The sequence below is a fragment of the Manis pentadactyla genome, chromosome 8 (assembly GCF_030020395.1).
Source record: "Manis pentadactyla isolate mManPen7 chromosome 8, mManPen7.hap1, whole genome shotgun sequence".
Taxonomy (NCBI): domain Eukaryota; kingdom Metazoa; phylum Chordata; class Mammalia; order Pholidota; family Manidae; genus Manis; species Manis pentadactyla.
The window spans coordinates 35,855,387-35,876,189 of NC_080026.1; the positions used below are offsets into that span (position 1 = coordinate 35,855,387).

At 53.0% G+C, this 20,803-nt stretch overlaps 2 protein-coding genes across 6 annotated transcripts in view; one reads left to right on the plus strand and one right to left on the minus strand.

The window, feature by feature from the left end:
• Window positions 1-10,833, plus strand: part of TMEM163 (transmembrane protein 163) — a 236,331-nt gene extending 225,498 nt beyond the window's left edge. The window contains exons 6-8 of the mRNA XM_036886672.2: window positions 484-595; window positions 8,505-8,646; window positions 9,807-10,833. Coding sequence (XP_036742567.1) covers window positions 484-595; window positions 8,505-8,646; window positions 9,807-9,867 — 315 coding nt within the window. The 3' untranslated portion in view covers window positions 9,868-10,833. The remainder of the gene's footprint in view (window positions 1-483; window positions 596-8,504; window positions 8,647-9,806) is intronic.
• Window positions 10,834-17,235: 6,402 nt separating this feature from the next.
• Window positions 17,236-20,803, minus strand: part of MGAT5 (alpha-1,6-mannosylglycoprotein 6-beta-N-acetylglucosaminyltransferase) — a 335,878-nt gene continuing 332,310 nt past the window's right edge. For all 5 annotated transcript variants that reach the window (XM_057505663.1, XM_057505664.1, XM_036886669.2 and 2 more), the window contains one exon: window positions 17,236-17,840. In XM_057505663.1, coding sequence (XP_057361646.1) covers window positions 17,642-17,840 — 199 coding nt within the window. In that variant the 3' untranslated portion in view covers window positions 17,236-17,641. The remainder of the gene's footprint in view (window positions 17,841-20,803) is intronic.

Below are 20,803 nucleotides of genomic sequence, written 5' to 3' on the forward strand. Positions count from 1 at the left end.
AGCTCCAGCCATAATTGACCCTTTCGCAAATTCATTTGGCTGTGTTGAAGTGGTCTTAGGCTAGTGGTGCACTGATGTGTACTAGAGTTCTTAAACAGTGGCATGGAAGGCACTCTGTATAGTGCATATAAAAGTCTAAGTAGAAGGTACTGTTTTTTAGCATTCTCACCAACTCTATTATATTATTGATCAATAACTACCGATCACTTCAGCAGAGTAGTGGGAAAGAGAATCTCTTACAGGAAAAGAAATACTTAACAGCTTTCTAAGGAAATTTAAATCTAGATTATCTGTTTTTTAATCATCTTTTTCATTTCCCAGTGACACAGGTAAATGAGATATGAAAACAAGCAATATACTTCCACCTGGTGTCAGCACACCCAACTGATGTTTGTCCTGGGAACAAAGGTGATCTTTAAGGCCAGTGGTTTGCAGATAATCTGCAGGAGGTGAATTGTTGAAATCTGGAACTTTCTTTTCCAGGATGATTTCCTGTTCAGTGTCTCCATTTTAAGTGGGATCCTTTGCACCATTCTGGCGGTGTTGAAGTTCATGCTGGGGAAGGTCCTGACCAGCAGAGCACTCATAACAGATGGTGAGTTAGGCCAGTGGGCCCAGTCCCTGGGGGTGGGGTTCACAGTGAGGGAAGATGCTGTTTGGGACACTTTTAGTTGATTGTCTTACAGAAGAGCTCAACAGTTTGGAATCCATTTGTCCTCCCCTCCCAGGATATTGAATGATTCTCAGGGTCCCCATAGCAGGGCAGATGTGCCCTGGGAATTTAATAAATTCTTCATGAATCACTTCTACCCTGACCTCCTTAACAGGGTGGATTGGGGTTCCCCAGGCTCTTAATCGTGAAACACAAAGTGTTCCTGGAGCCTTACATTTTACGTGCATTGTTCCAGATAAAAAGTAAATGTCTTTTCTGGATTCTAGAAAAGTTTCCTTTGGATTCTCCATGCTCACTTGCCACTCTAGCTAGTGAGGTGCTCACTTGAGGGTTCCAGTTGCAGGCACCAAGGCTTCACTGGGAATTGTTCTGCTTCAAACCCAAACCAGGCAGAAATGTTGTTCCTTTGTGTCCCTAGGGGTCAGGAAGAGCTTCCTGAGTGGCCTTTGGGATGACAGAGAAGGGTGTGTGAAATTAGGAAAAGTGCATTTCAGTCCATAAACTATGCTGGCATGTAAATGGGAAACTTGACAAACACTTATCTGGCTCTTTTCCTTTCCTTCATTCTTGAGCTTGAGCCCCCATCCCCGGGGGTGAGAGGTCACAGGGCAAAAGCATATGGGTTGGTGGGTGTGTCTGCACAAAATAAAGCAGAAATCATTGGGTTTCCTTTTTAAGTAAAGAACTCCCCCCTTTCCCCAACTCTCAACTTCTCTGCTGTGTGCACACGCAGGGGTGGCTGCTGATCCGCTGTGGACAGGGCAGCGGCAGGGCAGCGGCAGGGCAGAGGGCCCTTCTCTCCCAAGTGATGGAGCGTGGGGACATGCTGTGGGCCTTCACTCCTCATCCCGCCCTGTGCTGCTCTGCTGCATTGGGAGCTGGGCTTCTGTGCAGTGGGGCAGGCGGGCTGGAAGTCAGAGTGATGTTTCCAGCTTTTCTATGGCAGTAACCCTGGGAAGGGTGTCACCTATGAGTGTGTGTGCGGGTGGGGGTGCCTTTGAACAGCCTGAAGAAATTGGGGGGTTCCATGATCTAACATGCTGACTGTAAAACCAGGGAAACTCAGAGGCAGTCAGTTGACCACTGTACTGGCATCATCAGAACGGCTTGTGGTGTTTGTTAAAGACACAGGTTCCTAGACCTGGTCCCTGAAGATTCTGACTCTGGGAGGTTGAGGCGGAGCAATGTGAAGGCCTGGGTGTGTGCCAGGCGGCCCAGCCCGACTCCCTGACTCCCAGAGGAACCCCTGAGTTTGTCCTTGGTCAGGATGCGGCTGAACTCAGGAGCAATGCGCATCACACCGGACCAGCAGGGCCTTCCGGGGTTCTGTGCCTGGGTCTCTCCCAGATGCCTGTTAGCTGCAGAAACCAGCTCCAATGCAGGATTGGAATGGCCCCTTTCAGGGCTCTGGCCTGTGGCTGTGAAGAGTCTTGCCTGGTTCTCAGAAGTGCTGTTGCAACTTAACCCCTCTGGTGTAAGTGGGTAGCTCTCTCTATCTCTACCAGAGCCGGCTCGGCAGAGCATGTGGGTCAGTCCCACGAGAATGGTGTGAGCATGCCCGTGCCACCCACTGGGGCATCATGGATTCACAGGCAGCGGGCACCAAGCTGACCCAGCTACATTGTCTTACAAGGCCCTGACCCATTTTGGTGCCCCTTCCTCTCAGAACCAGACCCAGAATTTGGGGAGAGGTGTTCATTTCCTGTGATTTTTGTGGTTTTCCATTTTTTAATCTGGAAGATTAAATGCCCCCTTTGGCCACGGAGTCCTCCTTTTCTTAGGGATGAGCAGGGGCTCCTTGTGCCAAGAGCTGAAGGCTGCGTGAACGTGAATGCAGTGTTTGGGTGTGGATTTTCCAGCCACCTTTGTGTGTTGCTCTGAGGCTGCAGATGTGCCCGGGCCTTTTAGACCTGAACAGAGCAGAGGCCCGGCTGGACCTTGGCTTCTCCAGCAGTGTGTCCCGTGCTGCCCTCTCCATTTCTCTTCTCCTGGAGCAGGAGAGGGAGAAGGCAGGCCTGGGGGCAGCTGCGCCAGTCAGCAGGGAGCACTGGGGAGGGGGGAACACAGGAGGAAGGGGCTTGCAGGGCAAGGGCAGTTCATTAAGGATTTTGGGTAGGATCTTGGATGTTTTGCTAAATATTTAAACAATGAGGTGACATGATGGATGTTTTCTAAAGAGCTCTCTGGCCGTCCAGTGGCAAACAGAGCGGAGGGAACCAGCGCTGAAGCAGGGACAGGTCTCTGGGTTGCTGGGTGGTGGTGGTGGTGGTGGCTTGGACAGGGGTGCGGGCCAAGGGGGCGGGATGTGGGGGATTTGAGGATATGCTGGTGGAATGGGCGGGCCTCCGGGATGAATTGGCCACGGGGCTTGATAAGAGAGACAGACAGAAATAGAGCTATTGCAAAGAGCAAAGGCCCCCCCCCCCCATCCCCAAGCCTGTTACTCACAAGGGGCCCCACAGGTCCGTGTGCTTGCAATCCTTAGTTTGGTGGGAGTGTCAGCAAATACGCAGCAGTAATTACAGCCTCCTGCTAATTGTGTTGTCTGGGATCCCAGTTTTACTCATCACTGATGAACAGAGCGAGGGAACTACCTGTAATTATCTCCTCTCTGTCCTTCCCGCACTTCGGGAAGTGGGGGCAGGCTGGCGTCGGGAGCCTTGCCTCCCGTTAATGTCGGGCTCTCCTGAGGGGCTGGCTCTGGAGGGCGTCCCCTGTGGCCGTGTCCCCTGTGGCCGCTGCCCTGGGAAGGCGCCCTCCTGCTCTGGCCCAGGCAGGGCAGACCAAGGGCTTTCTCTCCGAGGAAGAAGCATGTTGAGCAAACTGCTGTGGTGTAGGGAGGCAGGCCTCGCCTGTCCCTGCTGCGGTGGCTGGTTCCCAAGCTGGAGCAGGACCGGGAGCAGGTCAGGCCGATCCACCAGGTCCTCCGTCCCCGGGTTGTGCGCCTACAGCCGGGAGGGTCTTCAGGGGAGGGCAGCAGGGCGCGGGGCGGCCCCAGGCGGCCTCGCCTGTGCCGGCCAGTGCAGCCGACCTCCTGTGACTCGCTCTCTGTGCTTGGGCTCTGCGGTCAGTGCGCCCGGCCGCTGCGAGGACAAGGCTCTGGCTGCGCATCACTTAAGGCAAAATGACTCCGTACAGCAGACTGCTACTGAGGAATCAGGCAGCAGCTTGCGGAGAGGCCCTTGGAGAAGCTCTGAACTGGAGGCTGGGAGCCGTCCACGGCCGCCTGAGGGGACAGCGGGCAGCCTCTCTGGGTTGAGGGGCCGGGCTGACCGTTCTATCACTCCCTCAGTTCTAACCAAGTCAGGGTTTTCAGGCACACGACAAACTTCTAATCAGGATTTTCTGCATAAAATTAATGTGCTTGATTATACAGATTCTTATCTAGTCACTAAGGGCAGGTTGGTGGTGCCTCTAATCAGGATGGCCTCCAACATGACTGTGTGTTTTCAAACTGATATCAGCCTTTACTCTTTACAACAGCTCTGGATTTCACTGTGGGCCCGGGGGGGCTGGGGCAGCACCTAGGGGCCAGTGGCCTTGTGTGTAGTGCCGGTAAGGTGGGTGGGGCTGGGAGCTCAGGGTCTTCCTGTGGGATGGGTGCAGCTGGGAAGGCTCTGACACAGTTGAGGTGACAGGCAGATTCAGATGGTCCCCCCCTGTCAATCCCTGTGTGCTCCTTGCAGTTCCTGTGCAGGCTTGGAACAGGGGAAGCGGAAATGAGTCAGCCTCTTATAAGCAAAGGTGAGTGGAGCTGAGCAAGTCAGAAGCTCCCCCTGGAAGGTGTAGGTGAACGTCCAATGACTCCATCAACTGTGTGCTGTTGGGAGCTTGTATAGGGTGGAGTGGGCAGCAAAGAGGCTGCTTGTGCTGAGAGCTGTGTGGATTTGAATGCAGTGAATGGGACATGAACCCAGAATGGGAGCCTGTATGGGTTTCCTCCTGTTGGAAACGCCAGGCTAGGCTGTCCTGCTGGCAGAGCTGGCTTCCTTGGTGGAGCTGAGGAGACATCTAGCGGCTGGCTGGGGAATCTCATGTTCTCAGCATCCTTTCTGAGCTCTGTCAGGCTTCACTGAGGGCAGTGCCCGCTTTGTGCTTGGGACAGAGACGGAGCAGGGGTGTGAAGGATTCCAGTTCGTCCCGGGACACAGTGGCTGTCTCCTCCTTGTCTCCCTTCCTCTAGCCAGCCCCAAATTCCCCATGTTTGAGAATGCCTGAGAGGTAACCCCAGCCCAGGTAGCCTGTGACAGAGAAATGGTGTCTGCTGAGGCTTTTGAAGGCTTTCTGGGCTACAGGGATTTCTTAAAAAGAGTACTGGTCTGATTACATTTGTTAAAAATAACAGGAAGATTCAAGGGGCAGCAGAGGTGAGAAGGTGAACACCAGCCTCTCGCAGGGGGAGGGCCAGTAGGTCCTGTTGCACCTGGCTCTGCAGCGGGAGCCGGAACCTGGGGGTGATAGGTGGAGGCCCAGACCAGGGCAAGATGGAAGTAAGCTCTGGCATGTGGTGAGGGGGTTGGGCTGCACAGAGCTTCCAGTGCGGTGACAAGAGGCCGCTGTGCTTCTAGAACATATAAGGCTTAGGAGAGTTTGCTCCATGAGCTGAGTGCAGAAGGAGATGCTGAGCCCATTTCTTCATTGTCCAGAGGGAAGTGAGCGTGAAGGAGCCTCAGAAACAAACCACACAGGGCCACTGCTAAGAAGGGGAAGCCAGGTGGCAGCATGGGGAAGGGGCCTGCCTGCCCCTCACCTCCACGGTTAAGGGTGGAAGACTTGGCCTGGGGACTTGGAGCTGCTGGGGCGCATCTTGGGTAAAGCTAAAGTCACCACTTGGTGCCTGCCTTCCATTCTCCCCAGATACCTAGAGAAAGCTTTGTCAGCTGGCTGGCTGGCAGAGGAGGCCCTAGTGGCTGGTGGGCAGAGGTGCTGTGGGTGGAGGGCAGGGGTGGCCCAGGTAGACATGGGAGGGCGGGCAGAGGCCCTGCCTGAAGAACCCTCACCAGCTCCAGGCTCCAGCACATCCTGGCCTCCTCTGCCAGCATAGTTCCCAGGGTCTCTGGAGGACACAGCCCCCCGGTGGGAGGAAGGTGGAGTTGGCCTTCCCTAGACCCCATCACCTTTATTCAGGTGAAACTGGGTTAGAAGCTTAACCAGATATGAGTGAACCTTCTGGAGAGCCTCAGAAGAGGGGAGGTTGACTCTCCAGGGAGCCCTGGGCCACACCCTGAAACTGAGGAATAAACCCTCTGCCTGGGCTTCAGCCCCCTCCTGGGGGCAGTGTCCCTAGAGCTCCAGCCCCAGCCCCTGCCTTGACAGGGAGGCCCCTGAGCTTGGGCAGGGGGGCATCCTCTCTTGGGACAGCTCAGCCCAGCTGTGGCTAAGTAGGAGCCTTCTTAGCACCCTCAGGCCCTGCCCCACACCTTCTCCTCTTTCCTCCATCTGATAACTCAGTAATTAATGCAATAATCAGCTGAGCCCCTGAGCAGTGCCAGCCTGCTCTGGGACTTTGAATATAGCAAGAGAAGGGATAGAATTCCTGTCCTGAAACTTACATTTCTAGTGGAAGAGAGAAATATTTGTAAGAAAGAAAAAGAGTTAAAAATACCATATTATGAAGTAGAGGACCGTGGAGAAAATGAAGTAGGATAATGGATGGAGGGTGTAGCTGGGAAGCCCTTTAGGGGGCCTGGAGGGCCTAGGAGTTCAGGCTGGGATGGAGGCAGCTTGCAGGTGGGGTCTAGGCTGAGGGACGGGCAGGAGGAACCGATCACAGCAGGTGTTCAGAATCAGGCAGTTTTCTCCTGCAAGGTTTGGCTGCTGTGCACTTACCAAGGCCACTCTGGCTTCTGGCAGCCATGGGGTGGGGGTGTGGGGCAGGGAAGACAGTGAAGAGGCACTGCAGGGGTATAGGCAGGGGATGAGGAGGGCTGAGGTTGGGGGACAGGTAGACTGAGAATGAGTTTTAGAGGTAACAGTTGGAAGAATTACTTGATGGGTTAGACTTGTGGATTGTTAGATTTTTGGGAGTGGGAGAGGTCCAGAGCTGGGCTCCTAGAGTTTTGACCCTGGCAGCTAGGTGGATGGTGGCTAGAGGGTGAGGCTTTTGGGGACAGAAATTGAGATTTTTGCTTTGAACACATTCAGTTTGAGATACTTATATGAGTGAGTCTACAGCCAGGAGGAAAGGTCAGGACAAAAGAGATAAATTTGGGAGACGTTGGCTTGGAGGCAATTAGCCAGAGGAGAGTAGTGGAGAGGGTTGGTCAGCAAAGGAGATGGAGAAGAGGCAGCTGGAGGGGGGAGAGGAAAAGCACAGCTTGTAGGGGCCTGGAAGGCTGCAGGAAGTGTTCCTCGAGGCAGGGTGACACCAGGATTCACCCTCGTACCGGGCTGCATGGTGTCACTGGCGACCTCAGGGAGGGTGCTGGGAGGAGGGAACCTGAGTGGGCAGTGCACTGGGCACATGAGCCTGCTGGGAGCTTTGTGAAGGGCAGTGTGAGTGGGGCTGGTAAGGTCCACTTCCTCCCAGTGGGCATGACCCAGGAGAGGGAGGACTTCAAGATCAAAGCCCCTTGGTGAGCTGGCGGGGGGCAGTCAGCCTTGCATGGGAGCAGTGCGGACTGCGAAGCAGCTGAGCAAGTGGGGTGGTAGTCACCAGGTGGCGAGGGTGTGGACTGGGAGCTGGGGAGAGGAGGCATTGTCCAGTGAACCTGTGTGCTCTGGGAAGTTCAGGCCGTGCCGTCAGCTGAGAAGTGGAGTGGGGAAGAGAGAGATGTGCAGGGAGGGTGGGATGCAGCAGTCAACCCCCGAGGGCCGTGCAGGCCCGGCACCTGCCTTGTTCCCATTATGTTCTCATTAGGGAGCAGCCTGTTGAGGTCTACCCTGTGGGTCCTAGAAAGGGGTCTCACCCTGGCTTTGCTCTAATCATCTCTGTCCCCACGCTCTCTCTTTCCTAATGTTCAGCCCCCAGTGAATGTGTTCAAGGCCATTTCATCTCCATCCTCCTGTTTGAACCTGGAGTTAATGCTTTGAGAGGTTTCGGCCCTGCACGACCTAGAACTTCTCTTTGGCCACTGTCCTGCCGAGGCAGGCAAGGAGCCTGTGGCTCACACCACAGCGAGACCCCAGAAGCTGCTCTAAGCCATTCCCTTCCCAGGCAAAACGGGAGCATGATAGCTAAGTTGTGGGGACCAAATGAGGTGCCATGTCAAAGGAGATGGTGATCAGTGTCTATTAGCTCCAGCTCTGTTTTGATTGCCATTCTGCAACTGTGTCGCTAGTTCTAGATTTTGCCTCTCTTCCTGGAGAGTAAAAATCCTCACATGTTCTTAGGGAGGGAGACTGGAGGGAAAGGACTTGGGTCCAGGTAGAATCCCAGCCCAACCCAGCTCAGCCCAGCCCAATTTCTCACTCTGCTTATAGTTCTCTCGTCAGTAACATAGGATAACCACCTGACTTCACAGGATTGAGAAGGCCCCACTTTGGTACGTGGTGACTCAAATCTATGTGCAGACACTGTCCTGGATGCTGTGGGCTCCCCAGGGATAGAGGGCTCACCATAACCACACACGTGCTGTGTCCTGTAGGCAGAAGTGCCTGGCAGGGGATGGAGATGGCCAGTGGGGATGACGCTGTAGCCAGGGACATGTCTGGTGATACCTGAACAGACACTCGACAAGCTTGTCTGAGGGAAGGGCTGTCACCCACAGACATGCTCCTGGGCAACGTTCCTTACAGCACATGCTTTGGAATGTGGAGGCACACCTGGTGTTTGGTGGCTAAGAAAGTCTGCTTGGCACTGGCATCAAGACTCTTTATGCTCCTCCTCCAGGGTTTAACTCCCTTGTGGGTGGCGTGATGGGCTTCTCCATTCTCCTGAGTGCGGAGGTGTTCAAGCACAACGCCGCGGTCTGGTATCTGGACGGCAGCATAGGTGTGCTCATCGGCCTCACCATATTTGCCTACGGGGTCAAGTAAGTTCCTGCTTTCATCTGGGTGGCCAGGAGTGCTGTATCCCACCCTGACACTCACATATCCTATCTGTGTCCCTCCACAGCCTGGGTGAGGTCAGGTGACCGGAGGGCCCCCAGCAAAATGAGGCAAGGGCTTTGACACGAGGCCTAGGCTTTAAGTCACAAAAGGGCCTCCTTTACTCTTGTCTGCTGTCCCTGTAGTTCACCGTGGTCCTCCCTTTAACCTTTGATGCCCCTTTGTAATGGGCACATGCTGCACAGCTGGTGCACTGGGGTGTCCTCACGGGTCATGATGCTGTAGTGAGTGGGGGGAGGCCAAGCAGCACCACCCGGCCAGAGGCCAGGCCCTCACACAGGAGAGCTTTCTCGGCAGTGCGGAAGGGCCACGCTGTGGACAGACCACCTGGGGTCCTAGCCCCCCGCCGTCCTCTCACTCAAGGAGGGCTGTGCAGGCACTGCTGACTCTACATCCACCAGCCAGGCTGGAGTTAGCTTTTGAGAGAACCATTTTTAAAAGGCCCCGCATTTCCAAATGTTGAAGTGCTTCCTGTCCCCCACCAGGATGGCTATAATAAAGAGGGAGAAATTGGAACCCTCCTACATTGCTGGTGGGAATGTGACACGGTACAACAGCTGTGGAAGTTCAGCAGCCCCTCACAATGTTGAGCATGGGGTTCCCATTTGACCCTGGAATGCCCCTCCCTGGCTTATACTCCGGAGACATGAACACACACACACAAAAACTTATTCATGAACGTTCATGCAGCAGTATTCATACTAGGCAAAAAGGAGAGACCCCCGTGTCTGTGAAGTGATGAATGGGTAAATATAACGTGGCAGAGCTGTGAGAACGTTATACCAGATGAAGGCAGCCAGACGCAAAGGCCGCACATTGTGTGATTCCAAGAAAATGTCCAGCATAGGCAAATCCCGAGCCTGAGAGTAGGCTAGTGGTTACCAGGGGAGGATGGGGAGTGGCTGCTGGTGGGTCCGGGGTCTCCTTTTGGGGTGATGAAAATATTCTGGAATTAGATGGTGGTGATGGTTATACAACCTATATTAACCTATACTTAAAAAAAAAAAAGAAGCCTCTGGTTTGCTCCTCCTAGTGCTCAGGGCTGCAGAGGGCTGCGTTGGGGTGAGCTGTTTCTTCTTTGCAGACTCCTCATCGACATGGTGCCCAGGGTGAGGCAGACGCGCCACTACGAGATGTTTGAGTGACGGCGGCCAGTGGGGACAAGCTGCAGTTCTGCATGTGCATGAAGACTGTCAGGACGAGGAGCGGTTCCCACCCAGGCAGGCGGTGCCAATGGCTAACTGACATCCAGTTTCTTCTGTAGAAAGTTTGTGTGCACGGGAACGAGGGCTGCCCGGCAGGTCTATCTACACGGCTCCACTGCCTGTCAAAACACATTAGAACAATGCGCACAGGAGGGGAGACGGGTGCCCGAGGGGGGACTGACCTTTTCCATTTCCTGGAGTAAAAGGTTCTTGTGGGTAGGATAAGCTCTCTGCTTGGCAGAAAGCTCCTCTGTGGTGCTCAAGCCTGAAATGGATAGCAACTGACCAGACCCACCTCCTCTGGCAGCCACGTGGCCCCAGCTGCCTCCTCATTCCAGAGTCTCTCATCTCCTGGCAGATTTTAAGGGAAGACCATACCCTTTTGTCCCTCATCCCCTTTATATACCCAGAACCATAAGTATATATCATCTTCCTAATTTCTATCAATGTATTTCATTAGTTTCATACTGTTTTACTAATCCTAAATCTAAACAGATTTGTTCCAAAGGAGACCATTCTATTTTTAAAGTACTTAGTGATATATGTATGAGCTTTGCATGGACGAACTAAGCACATGACCCATTCTTGTACATTCAGAACCTGAACATACATGTAAAAAACAGGATTCATTTTTGAGAGATGTGGAACTACAGTTTATTTGTAATAAATAATTATATAACCTACCCATATATGCATATATCTATATGCTGTGTTAAGTGGTAATGGTACATTACAGTGTATTAGAGATGGCTTACCCCTAAGGGAACGAGATGTTCTCAGTTTATGTAACATTAGGTGTAGATTCCATAAAAATGTTCCAACACCCACCTTTCTGTACCTCGGGCACTGCTGTTTGTCCGGGCAACAGTGACCAATAAAGACCTTTAGCTGTTTTGTATGGTACAAGGTTATCTTTGAGTGTTGTTACTGTCATGGGCAAGGATGGCCTGATGGGCTTTGTGGCCCACCCGCAGGGAGGGGATGCAAGTGGCCACACATTCGTGTGGTGGTGCCTGAAGCCCGGCTGCTCCCCAGGCCTCCCCATCAGTGCCCCGTCTCCCACTGGGCTATTCCCAGCTGGGAAGGGGAAGGGGATCCATTCTAAGAGGCCACTGACTTTGATTCGATCTGATGCTTGCCGTGTGGCTTGTTCCAAAAGCACTTGAGTATTCTCTATATGTTATGTAGGAAAAATGAGCAGGTCTGGTAAATGTGAGGTTCAACAGGTTTCTTTTTTTGCAGATTTTCTCACTGTATTTAATATATAGTGTGGAAGCTCAGTGAGGGGCGGCTGTGATGTAGCAGCCCCTGAGCTTAAGCACTCAGGTTTTTCCTGGCACCCTCTTTGGGACTTGTGTCCCACACACAATGGGAAGCACGGTACCCCAGGCCGTGGCCCTCCAGCACCACCTGCAGACAAGACCTTGGCATGGGCACAGACTTGACTTTGTTTCCAGGGCATGCGCCCAACCCAGTGCCAATGGACTGCTGAGCCCTGGGTCAGAAAGTGCTCTTTTTAAGGTGGGAAAACATGTTTCAGGTCTAAAAGGCCCCCAGTCTTTTAAAGGCTGTTTTACCAGCACCTCCTAAAGATCTTTAAACATCTGATACAGTACCCAGCTATCTCAACTGAAAAAAAGCCTACCAGCCTAATTCAGTTCCCTTCTAGGTGAGGGGCAGGGAGCTTGCTCGGAAATTAGTAGAGGGGGATGTGATGGAAGGACGCGAACCCTCAGTAGTGAAGCCTCTCCCCCTCCACTCCTGCACCATACCCATCACACAGTGGAGCACTTGCGAACGGTGACACGCAGTCCGTGGGTGCCAGCATTGGACGTGATCTGAAGGTGACCCCACACCCACCCAGCCCCCACAAATCACTGCCACCTGTCACACAAGAAAAGTTTATTTAAAAATAAAGATCTCCCTAGTTTTCTCTACAATAGCGGAAAACAAAGCAGTGCTCTCTATGCCGGTACAGTACATTTGGATGGCAACACCTTGCAGAATCCTGCACTACTTAACTCCGAGGTGAATGGTAGAAAATGGTTGTACCAGGAGTTGTTTGAAGACACAGATGCGAAAGGCCATTAGTTTAAAGACATCAAGGTTGTGACAGCTACACATTAGAAGGGACGTCACCATCTCCTTTGGCAATAATTGTTCCATCATTGTCCTTACACTTGGGTAGGACAGTGAGCAAAAAGTTTCCCAAGTGTGCTCCAGCTCAGCTTTGGCAGAGGAGGCTTACTGCACCATGTCCCCGTCTGACTGTCCCAGTGAGGTGCTCAGACCACCAGCCCCGCCAGTGCTGAGCCCCCATCCACCACGGGCACAGGCCCTGTCCTCCATATGAGCACATGGCTGCCCTTGGCCAGGCCTCACAGCTGCAGGGAAGGGGAGCTACTTTAAGGCTCCACAAAATCTGGGATAGAGGGAATGCTGCTTTGAAGAAGGCAAATCCAATCTTACGTCCATAGATGTGTAAGACTGTTGATTCAGCTGAAGAGATTCCAAAGGAATTTAAAAAACACTGGACTCCACCAAACTCCTCCATATTCCCTAATGGCAATCTACTCAGACTAGGGCCAAGGAAGAGGCTTAAACTCCAATAAAACAAAAAGCAAACATATTTAGGTGATTTGGAAAAACAAATTGTGAGCAGTCTCCTGGGAGTGGCTCTGATGACACTCTCCTCCTGCCGTGGCCACACCTGGGTGCTCAGAGTCCTGGGGCTTCCAGGTTAGCTGGTCTGGGGGGCGCCATTGCAACCAGCCCGGGAGTCTGATTCCTGTGGACTGGACTATAGGGGCCACCCTGGCCAGCAGGTGCCATCAAAGGGACTTTCTGGAGAATGAGTAATTTCCAGTCCCCGAAAGGACTGGAAATTGTTCGTTGCTTTCTCCTTAAATGAAACCCAGAAATATCTCTATTGTGTTTCAGAGGAATAGTTAACTTTGACTTAAAGGGTACAGTCTTTCAGAGAACTCATTTAAATTTCTAGCTCAAGAAGTCCTACAAAGCAACACCCTGAAATGGTCCAGAAGACATCAGTGGGGTAAGGTCCAGTATGTGGCCAAAAGTCACCCTTTTTCAATCTCCAATTTCCAAATTCTTGTAGCCTAGCTTCCTCTGGGGTAAAAATCAAGCCTATCTTCAGTGAGTGCATTCAGGGGTATGGTGACGTCACAACCAGCAGGGCGCACACGGGACTGGAGTCCTAAACCAGTCATTCCTACAACACTCCATCAACTTGAAATCATATTTTCATATAGGTATTACTTTTGAATCAACAGATAGTGAGCTTAGCTCTTTGTTTCTCAAATTTCATGAAATTCTAATAACATTTAACATTTACTAGGGCTTCTTACTATGTGCCAGACACTGCTAAACACTGAGTCATCACAAAGCCCCTAAGTGCTAAGAAAGTGAGGGCAATTTTTATTCTGCATCTGAGACTAGACAGCCAATCTGGCATTCTAATATAAAAACTTGGTTTTCTACTTTTTGTTGAAACTAACAAGATGAAAGAAACTCACCCTCAAATTTAGGAAATTCCCACCTTCCTGAACAGTCTGAATCTATTTATGTCCATCCATCTCTTCACCTGGAGGTGCTCTGCAGCTGTATAAGGATGGGATTAGAATGAAGCCAATGTGAGAGTTAAAATATTTTTAAATAAATAAAACAATCCAGGCTTGTGATAGTAACACACACAACAGAGCCTGTCGTTAACAAAAAAGACTTTTTTTATAGAAAACACGAATTTTGGGGGCATGGGAGAAAGTAGCAACGTCCCAATTATATACACAATCTAAGTAAGCCACCTTGGTGGAGGAACAGGGTGGCCTGCCATGGTCTGGTCTGAAAAGCACAAACCCACCTATAAACATCACACAGTTTCAGTCCCACTGATACATTTATGCCTTCACCACCAGTGAGTTGTCTTGGGGCTCTACTCCCAAAGGGGAAGCCACATAGGCACCTTTCCTCAATCCTGCATTCACTAAGGAAATAAAAATTAAAGGTGCATCTTCTTTCCCTTCATGATATTAATCAAATAGTGCTCTAGGGCTAATGAGCTCAGTGGGGACTGTTCACCTTCAGTGCAAGGCCTTGAGAGGGTGGTCTTCTGCCCCAGCCACCCCTCACCAAGTGCCTAGGTGGCAGGGAGCACAGGCTTGTTGGCATGCAGGCAACCAGCAGTCCTCAGACCAAAAGACATGGCTGAGCCGCCAGGGAGGCCGCGGGCCAGTCTGGAGGAAGCCAGCCCTTCTCCTGGGGTTTGCACAACTTCACGGGGCATGTGTGCATGCTCACTGTGGGGACTTGGAGGGCGTTTCCAGCACCCAGCCTGAACTATACAAGACGTGTCCTATCTCCAAACTGGAGGAGTCTCCTATCTTCCGACAGCACACAGATTCCAAAAACCAACCCCAAAGAAAAGTGAAAAGGCACATCAGAGAAACAATAAATACCATATAAGAAACAGACAATATTTTTGAACACAGAGCAAACACAAAAAAGCAAACTATCAGCAGTAACAAAAACCCCAATCTAGGCAAAAATGCAAAAAGCATCTCCTTTTGTACATGTGCAAATCAAATTACATACACAAAATAAAATGAGGTGTTTACTGGCATTGCAAGAAGTGTGTTTCCCTGCTCAGGAGTTTTTACTCATGAAAGTGTTTATGTTTCAAAGGAAAGCTTTTTCTCTTTTAATAAATTAGGTAAGTATTTTCCCTCAAGTTTTTAAAGAACTTAGGATCACAGTGGGGAAAAAAAACCAAATTTCATCTAGGCAAAAATGTACAAAAGCTTACAGACCAGGAAACGCCACAGCATAGGAAGACACTGACCCTTGGCAGGATTTCTCTCCCTGTGGAGTTGTCCTCAGTTATGGATTGGTTTCGGATTCTGTGAAGATCAGCACTGCAAACCACCAAAGGCTCCCAGCCCACAGTCCGCAAAGTGTCTTCCTCTCCCCAAGGGCAGGCGGGAGCCCTCCCTCTTCCCACACCTGGCACACGGAGGCCCCTCTCCAATCTCCTCTTGGGAGTCCCTGACCACATGTGGACCAAATATGTGGCGGCCTGGGGTCAGCAGCACATGTGCGTGTCGCCAATTCTATTCTTAATACCTCAACAACTGGAGTGTGCATTTGAGCAGCAGCCCCACCAGCAGAACCCCTGCTTACTTCCAACCAATCCTGGACTGGGGAAGCAAGATGATCTTCAAGTAGGGGAAAAGGGCTCTGCTGCAGGGCCAGACCTGAGGGTCCTGATGTGCAGAAGAGCCACAGGAAGGCAGAGAGGCCCTGGGCTCAGCAAAGAGTGCAGCTGGGACACAGTCCCTGCAGTTTTGCAACACAAGGCAGGCACAACTGCCCAGGTTTCTAAGAACGCTGCTTTTCAGCGTCCTTACTTTCTGAGTCCCTCTGCTTGTTTGAACAGGTCTCTGCAAAATGGGTTAATCTGGCTGAGCGTGGGAAATTGGTTTTGGCCCGCAGGCTCCCTCTGCTGGCCGAATGTCCGCATCGACATCCTCAGTGCTGGAAGCTCCCAGAAGAGTCCACGAGAGGGCGTCACTGGCCCAGGAATTGCCGGCCTGGGCGCTCAAGTCAATTCCCACAACCTGGGGTGCAGCCAAGAAGCCCATTCACGGGGAAAAGCAGTTCCTAACAGCAAGGAAGACAGTTGTTTCCCCCCTACTGCAGGAACTGTCTTTGCAAAGCTTACAGAAACACACACACTCACTCATACCGTTATCATCAGAGTTCGCTTTGGACTTCTGCCTGTGCTGCCGGGCCCAAGTAGAGGCTGTGCTTAGCCAGTGTGTGAGGGGACCCCGCGCGGACGCTTGGGGCCGCGGCCTCTCTCTCAGCGCTGTCTGGCCCATGTGCTCAGGGACCACCGGACGGGGGAGCTCTGGCTGCTGCTTCTTACCCCCTCCCTTCCCTAGGATTGGAGGTGCAATTCAGACCCACTGAGGGGCTAAGAAAAAAGGGCTGGCTGTGTGTGTGGCATTATTTATGCACTAGGGAAGAATCAAGAAGCAGGCTGAATCCGACTCGCTGTACCCGGAGGCTCCACACTGTGGAGAGGAAAGCTGCCTGAGGTCTTCACGAAGCACAACTCTTCCTCCAGCCTCAGCCCCCCAGCCCCCCAGCCATCAATCAGCCTTGCTCGGCTGCTGGAAGCACACAGCCACCGGGGCAGAACACAGAGCTATGAGACCAAGGCCCTCACGACCCCAGTGAGGTCTGGGTGGGTCACGGCAGCTCTCAAAGGGGACATCCTGCGAGAGGGAGGAGAGGGCTCCCTCCTCCCAGCACGGAGATGCCAGGGGTGGTACAGCAAACACCCTTCTACCCTGAGTGCAGAGGCAGGGCTGGGTGGAGCAGGCATCTCACATAAAGGCAGAGCTCAGGGACTCTAGGGCTGGGAAGGCGGGGCCCAATGAGTCTGACCACGCTGACATGCCAACTGGCTCATCCCCCTCCATGTTCATGCCTGGAGTAAATGCCAGCACCAGTCCCCTGCCCCTTGCAATCCACTCCCATACCACGTGGGCTGGTCAGGACAGCACAGCGCGTTCATCCTGGGCCAGGCCCTGCTCCCCCACCAACACCAAGCGCACGAGAGAGCCCCATTCCTGGACTTCAGTGATACCAACTGTAAGAGGGAATGTGACGCCAGCCCACCTGTCTGGAGCCCCGCTCTGCCGGTGGATCTTCGGAGCCAGTTTCTCTCCTGTCTCAGTTCCAGCTCAGACAACCCTCTTACGGGGCAAACAAACACAACCTTCAAGTCCAAGAGTAGCTTCTTCAGTCCCACATTTCTACTCTCCTCCTTCCAGAGGAGGGAGGGATTAATTGCCACCAACTAGCAAATGCCAGTTCCCCGATAGTTCATGTCCTTCCTAAAGGGGTCCTGACTGGAAAGGAGCTGTGTGTTGTGGGGAGGCACGGGGGACAGCTGCCTCTGACTACAAGGCAGCCCCACCTTTGGTCCCTCAGGACGACACAGGCACGCCTCCCACTCCCGGAGGGCCTATCCTCTAGCTGCCATCTGTCAAGCACACAGATTTTTTTGTTCTGCCACCATCCACTTTGAAGAGCTAGGTCCCCACAGCTGCCCTCAAGCATGCCCCCAGCCCCACAGTGCACCCCGTCTTTTCCTCCTGCCCCCTGCCCGAAGCAGACAGGAATAATACAGTGAAGGTGGATGGTAAACAGTGGAAAATCAAAGGAACAAGACGTGTGATCTATCCCTCTTGGCCCTCCCCCACTCCCCCGCCCTCCCTCCCAAATAAATAAATTAATGGGTTTAGGAATGTTCCCATACAAAGAAAGTTCTTTCCAACCAGCTCACCTCCTCTGGTCTTTTCGTTTTAAGTGAATCTTGAGACTCTTGCTACCTGGGAGCAGCTGCATTGACAGTCTCCCTACAGCTGCTCCTCAAAAAAATAAAATAAAATAAAGTTGTGCCAGGGAGAAGCCAGGCTCCTGGCCTGACATCTGCTCTCATTTTGTTTGACGAAAACCCTACTGCAGTGCTCTGACCGCAGTAGTAGCAATACCAAATCAAAACCTTCCACCAAAAAGTTCAGGCTCTGGAGAGAGTCCCTGAACCCTGTTTGCCCCCGGCCTGCCCCGAGGGGCTGGAGCCAAGTTTCCCCAGCAGAGTGCGTGCGTGCGGCCTAGCCTGTGGCCGCTATAGACAGTCTTCACAGAGCGCCACCTGGCCCTTGATGAAGTCCCGGCAGGGGCAAATCCGCTGGCGCCCGGGGTGGGCACCCGCACAGCTGAACAGCAGGAGGTCACCTTGAAACACACAGTGCTTGTTCTTGGGGTCGAAGGAGGGCACCAGGATGTCCTTGGCCAGCTCTGAGCTTCGGCAGACCACCTCGTACCTGAAGAGGAAGACAAAGCACGCCGGGCGGCGATGAGGGGCCGTTCTCGCCACAAGCCCTGTAGGGCCGCCCTCCCGAGGGGTGGGAGCACATCTGGTCCTCCCGCTCTGGGAATGAATGGCAGCCGGCCTCTGACCCGCCGACTGGCTGCCACTGGGCAACCAGGATCCAGAAAGGTGCGTTCCAGGCTGCTCCCTGAAGCACTGTCCGTAATGGGAAAAACTGGAAGCCGCTCAGGGGGGTGGATCGAGGCCCTGGTGAGAACCCTGTGCGCCTGCTCCTCTGCTGTCTCCTCAACAGCTGAACTGTCTGTGGGTTGGAGACCCTGGCGGCCTTGTTTTACATGGGTCCCACCCTCTTGACTCCCCCATAAGACGGAGGCCTCACTCGGTGTCCAGCATGGGGCCCCATGTGCCGGATGGGGCCCAATTCAGAGAAGGTGTAGGGTGCCAGGCGGAGCTGCGTTTCAGTCCCAGCTCCATCTCTTACATGCTGTGTAACCTGAACAAATGACTGAGCCTCTCTGTGGTTCAGTTTCCTCTTCTGTGAAATGGGGATAAAAATCCTTACCTCACAGGGGAGGTGCAGGAGTCACACGAGCGTGGGGGAGCTCCCAGCAGAGCCTAGCTCTGGGTAACACTAAGGGGCACCTGCTGTCACTGTAACAGTCATCACCGTGACCACCCTGCCCTGGCAGACACTGGCTGGGCCATGCCACCTTCCTCCCTTGCCCTATGCTGTGAATTTACACATGCCAACTGCTTCCATTTTGCTTTGTTCACAGAAGCCTTAATTTTTGCTGACATGGTGGGCACACAGGTAGGCAGCTTTGGCTTTCCCGCTGCTGCTGGAAAACTCCCAAACGCTGGGGGAAAGCATCACATTCCCATCACTCCTGTCCCCAGTTCCTCCAGCCCGCTAACTGCCTGGCCTGTGCCTGCCCCCGGGTGATCCCCCTACCTGCTGGGGCTTCTGGTGAGTTTGCTGACGGCTCAGGAGGGTGGACCCTCTCTTATCTTACTCCTGCAGGCACCAGAGAGCTCTGCAACTTCTCTAAAGGCCCTAACACCTCTGGTCTTGGGTACCTGCTGGGATATGGAGGCACCCAACGGGTTAAGGTCAGGGACCATGAAGCCGAAGGCAGGAAGCAGAGGTATTAGGGATTTCCTTAAGGAAAACCGAGTCAGAGATTTGGGACTACCAGGTCCTTCACAGGATATCCCTGAGGCCAACCCACAGAAAGGGTCCCCGGAGTACGACGGTCCATTAATGGTTTCCATATGGAATGTGGCCTTCGGAAACAGGTTTATGCTTATGCTATTTATTTATTTAGGTGAATTATGGCAGCTGCTGTGTCTTAACTCAAGCCATCTGCCTGGTACACTGCTAACCAGGAGCGTGGAAATTGCTATAACTAGTCTCAGACCTCATGGCAAAGGCTGTAGCTGTCAGGAGCCACAAAGAAACCCTCCTGCTCCTGCCCCCAGTCACCTGGGCTCAGATGCCAGGCCCAGCCACCCATGTGTGAGCACAGCTCAACTGAGGCTGCAGTGGAAGAAGCCTGCCCAGGGACGATGTCCAAAGCCACCACTAAGTGCTCAGGCAGCAGATGTGCCCTGGAACCCCTGGTGCCTCCTCAAAGGTTCTGCTGATAGGGTGCTGTGGACGCACATGGCTCCCGTCACTTCTGGATGCCGTCCAACACCCTAGCCCCCAGGGAGCTCTGTGTGTTCAGCTTCCTGTCCCTCAGCCCTGGGTCCTCAGGAAGGCCACTCCAGCATTCTTGCTTAACTAGTGAGCACAGTCATCAGAGAGTTGAGGTGACTTTCCCCAGTTGCTGGAGTGCATCTGGAAGGCAGCCCAGCAATGCTCAGTCCCCACGGCTAAGTCCCTCGCGTTTTCAGGATGTGCATGTCCCTGCTCCTGCTCCTCTGTTCCTGCGACGTCTGTCTCACACACTGCCTCTCCCACTCCCACTCGAGGCCCCTGGTGCAGCGTGCCCTTTCCTGTCTGCAGGCCCCTGCGGTGCCGACCTCTCCCCAGCGGGCCTAAACAGCTTCTCCTACAGGATGGGTGTGAGGCTTCAGAGCCCCTGCTTTACATTTTATGGCCCTTGAAGAATAAAATAGCAAAGCTCCCCCTTCCCATGGGACTGCCTGCTTCCTGGGAGGGCAGAAGACACCCATCCCTCCCGACACACAGAAGGACGCACACAGGATGAAGGGGTGGAAGCAGGGCCTGCCCGCTGCTCCTGCCCCTCCCACCTGCCCCGCCCTGGAGTTCCTTTCCTTCCCCACCCCTTTCCTGCTTAATCCCACCCCGTTTCCGCTGAGGTCCCTTAAACACCCCCAGGATGACTCACTCAGGGCCACCTCCTTCCTTTCAAGCATGAAAGTGCTCACAGCCTAGACTTCACGGCCTGGAACTCCTCTTCTTCAAAAAGGCACCCCAAACTCAATGATTTAATATTTTAGAAGATACAAGTTGGGAAGGTAGCAAAATTATAAACAAGGACTCATACTTGAGACACGTTCGTATTCATGGGGCTGAAGTCCTCCCCCTGGGCCACACCAGCATGGACTCCAGCCCTTCCCAGGACCTCTGCCCTCCAGACCCCCTGCCTTGGGTCAGGGTCAGGTCACATCTGAGCCACGCATGCTCTGTGCATGTGAGTCCGGTTCACCTCTCCAGCACATCTATCATGCCTGGCGTGATAGGAGCTCAAAGATAATGGCCTGAGTCCCTGATTCAAGACGGCAGCATGGGATGCCACAAAAGGCCTGATCTGTGTGATATAAATTCATACTACACAACGAGGGGAGGTGGTTCTTCAAGGATGTGGATACCCAAACACTGAGAGAAGCTTAAGTGCAGAACCAGGCCCCAAGCTGGAGAAGAGCAGCATGGCTGGTAGGAGCCCCTCAGGGCTAAGTGGCTGTGTGCATGTGGCTGGGCCAGGGTTG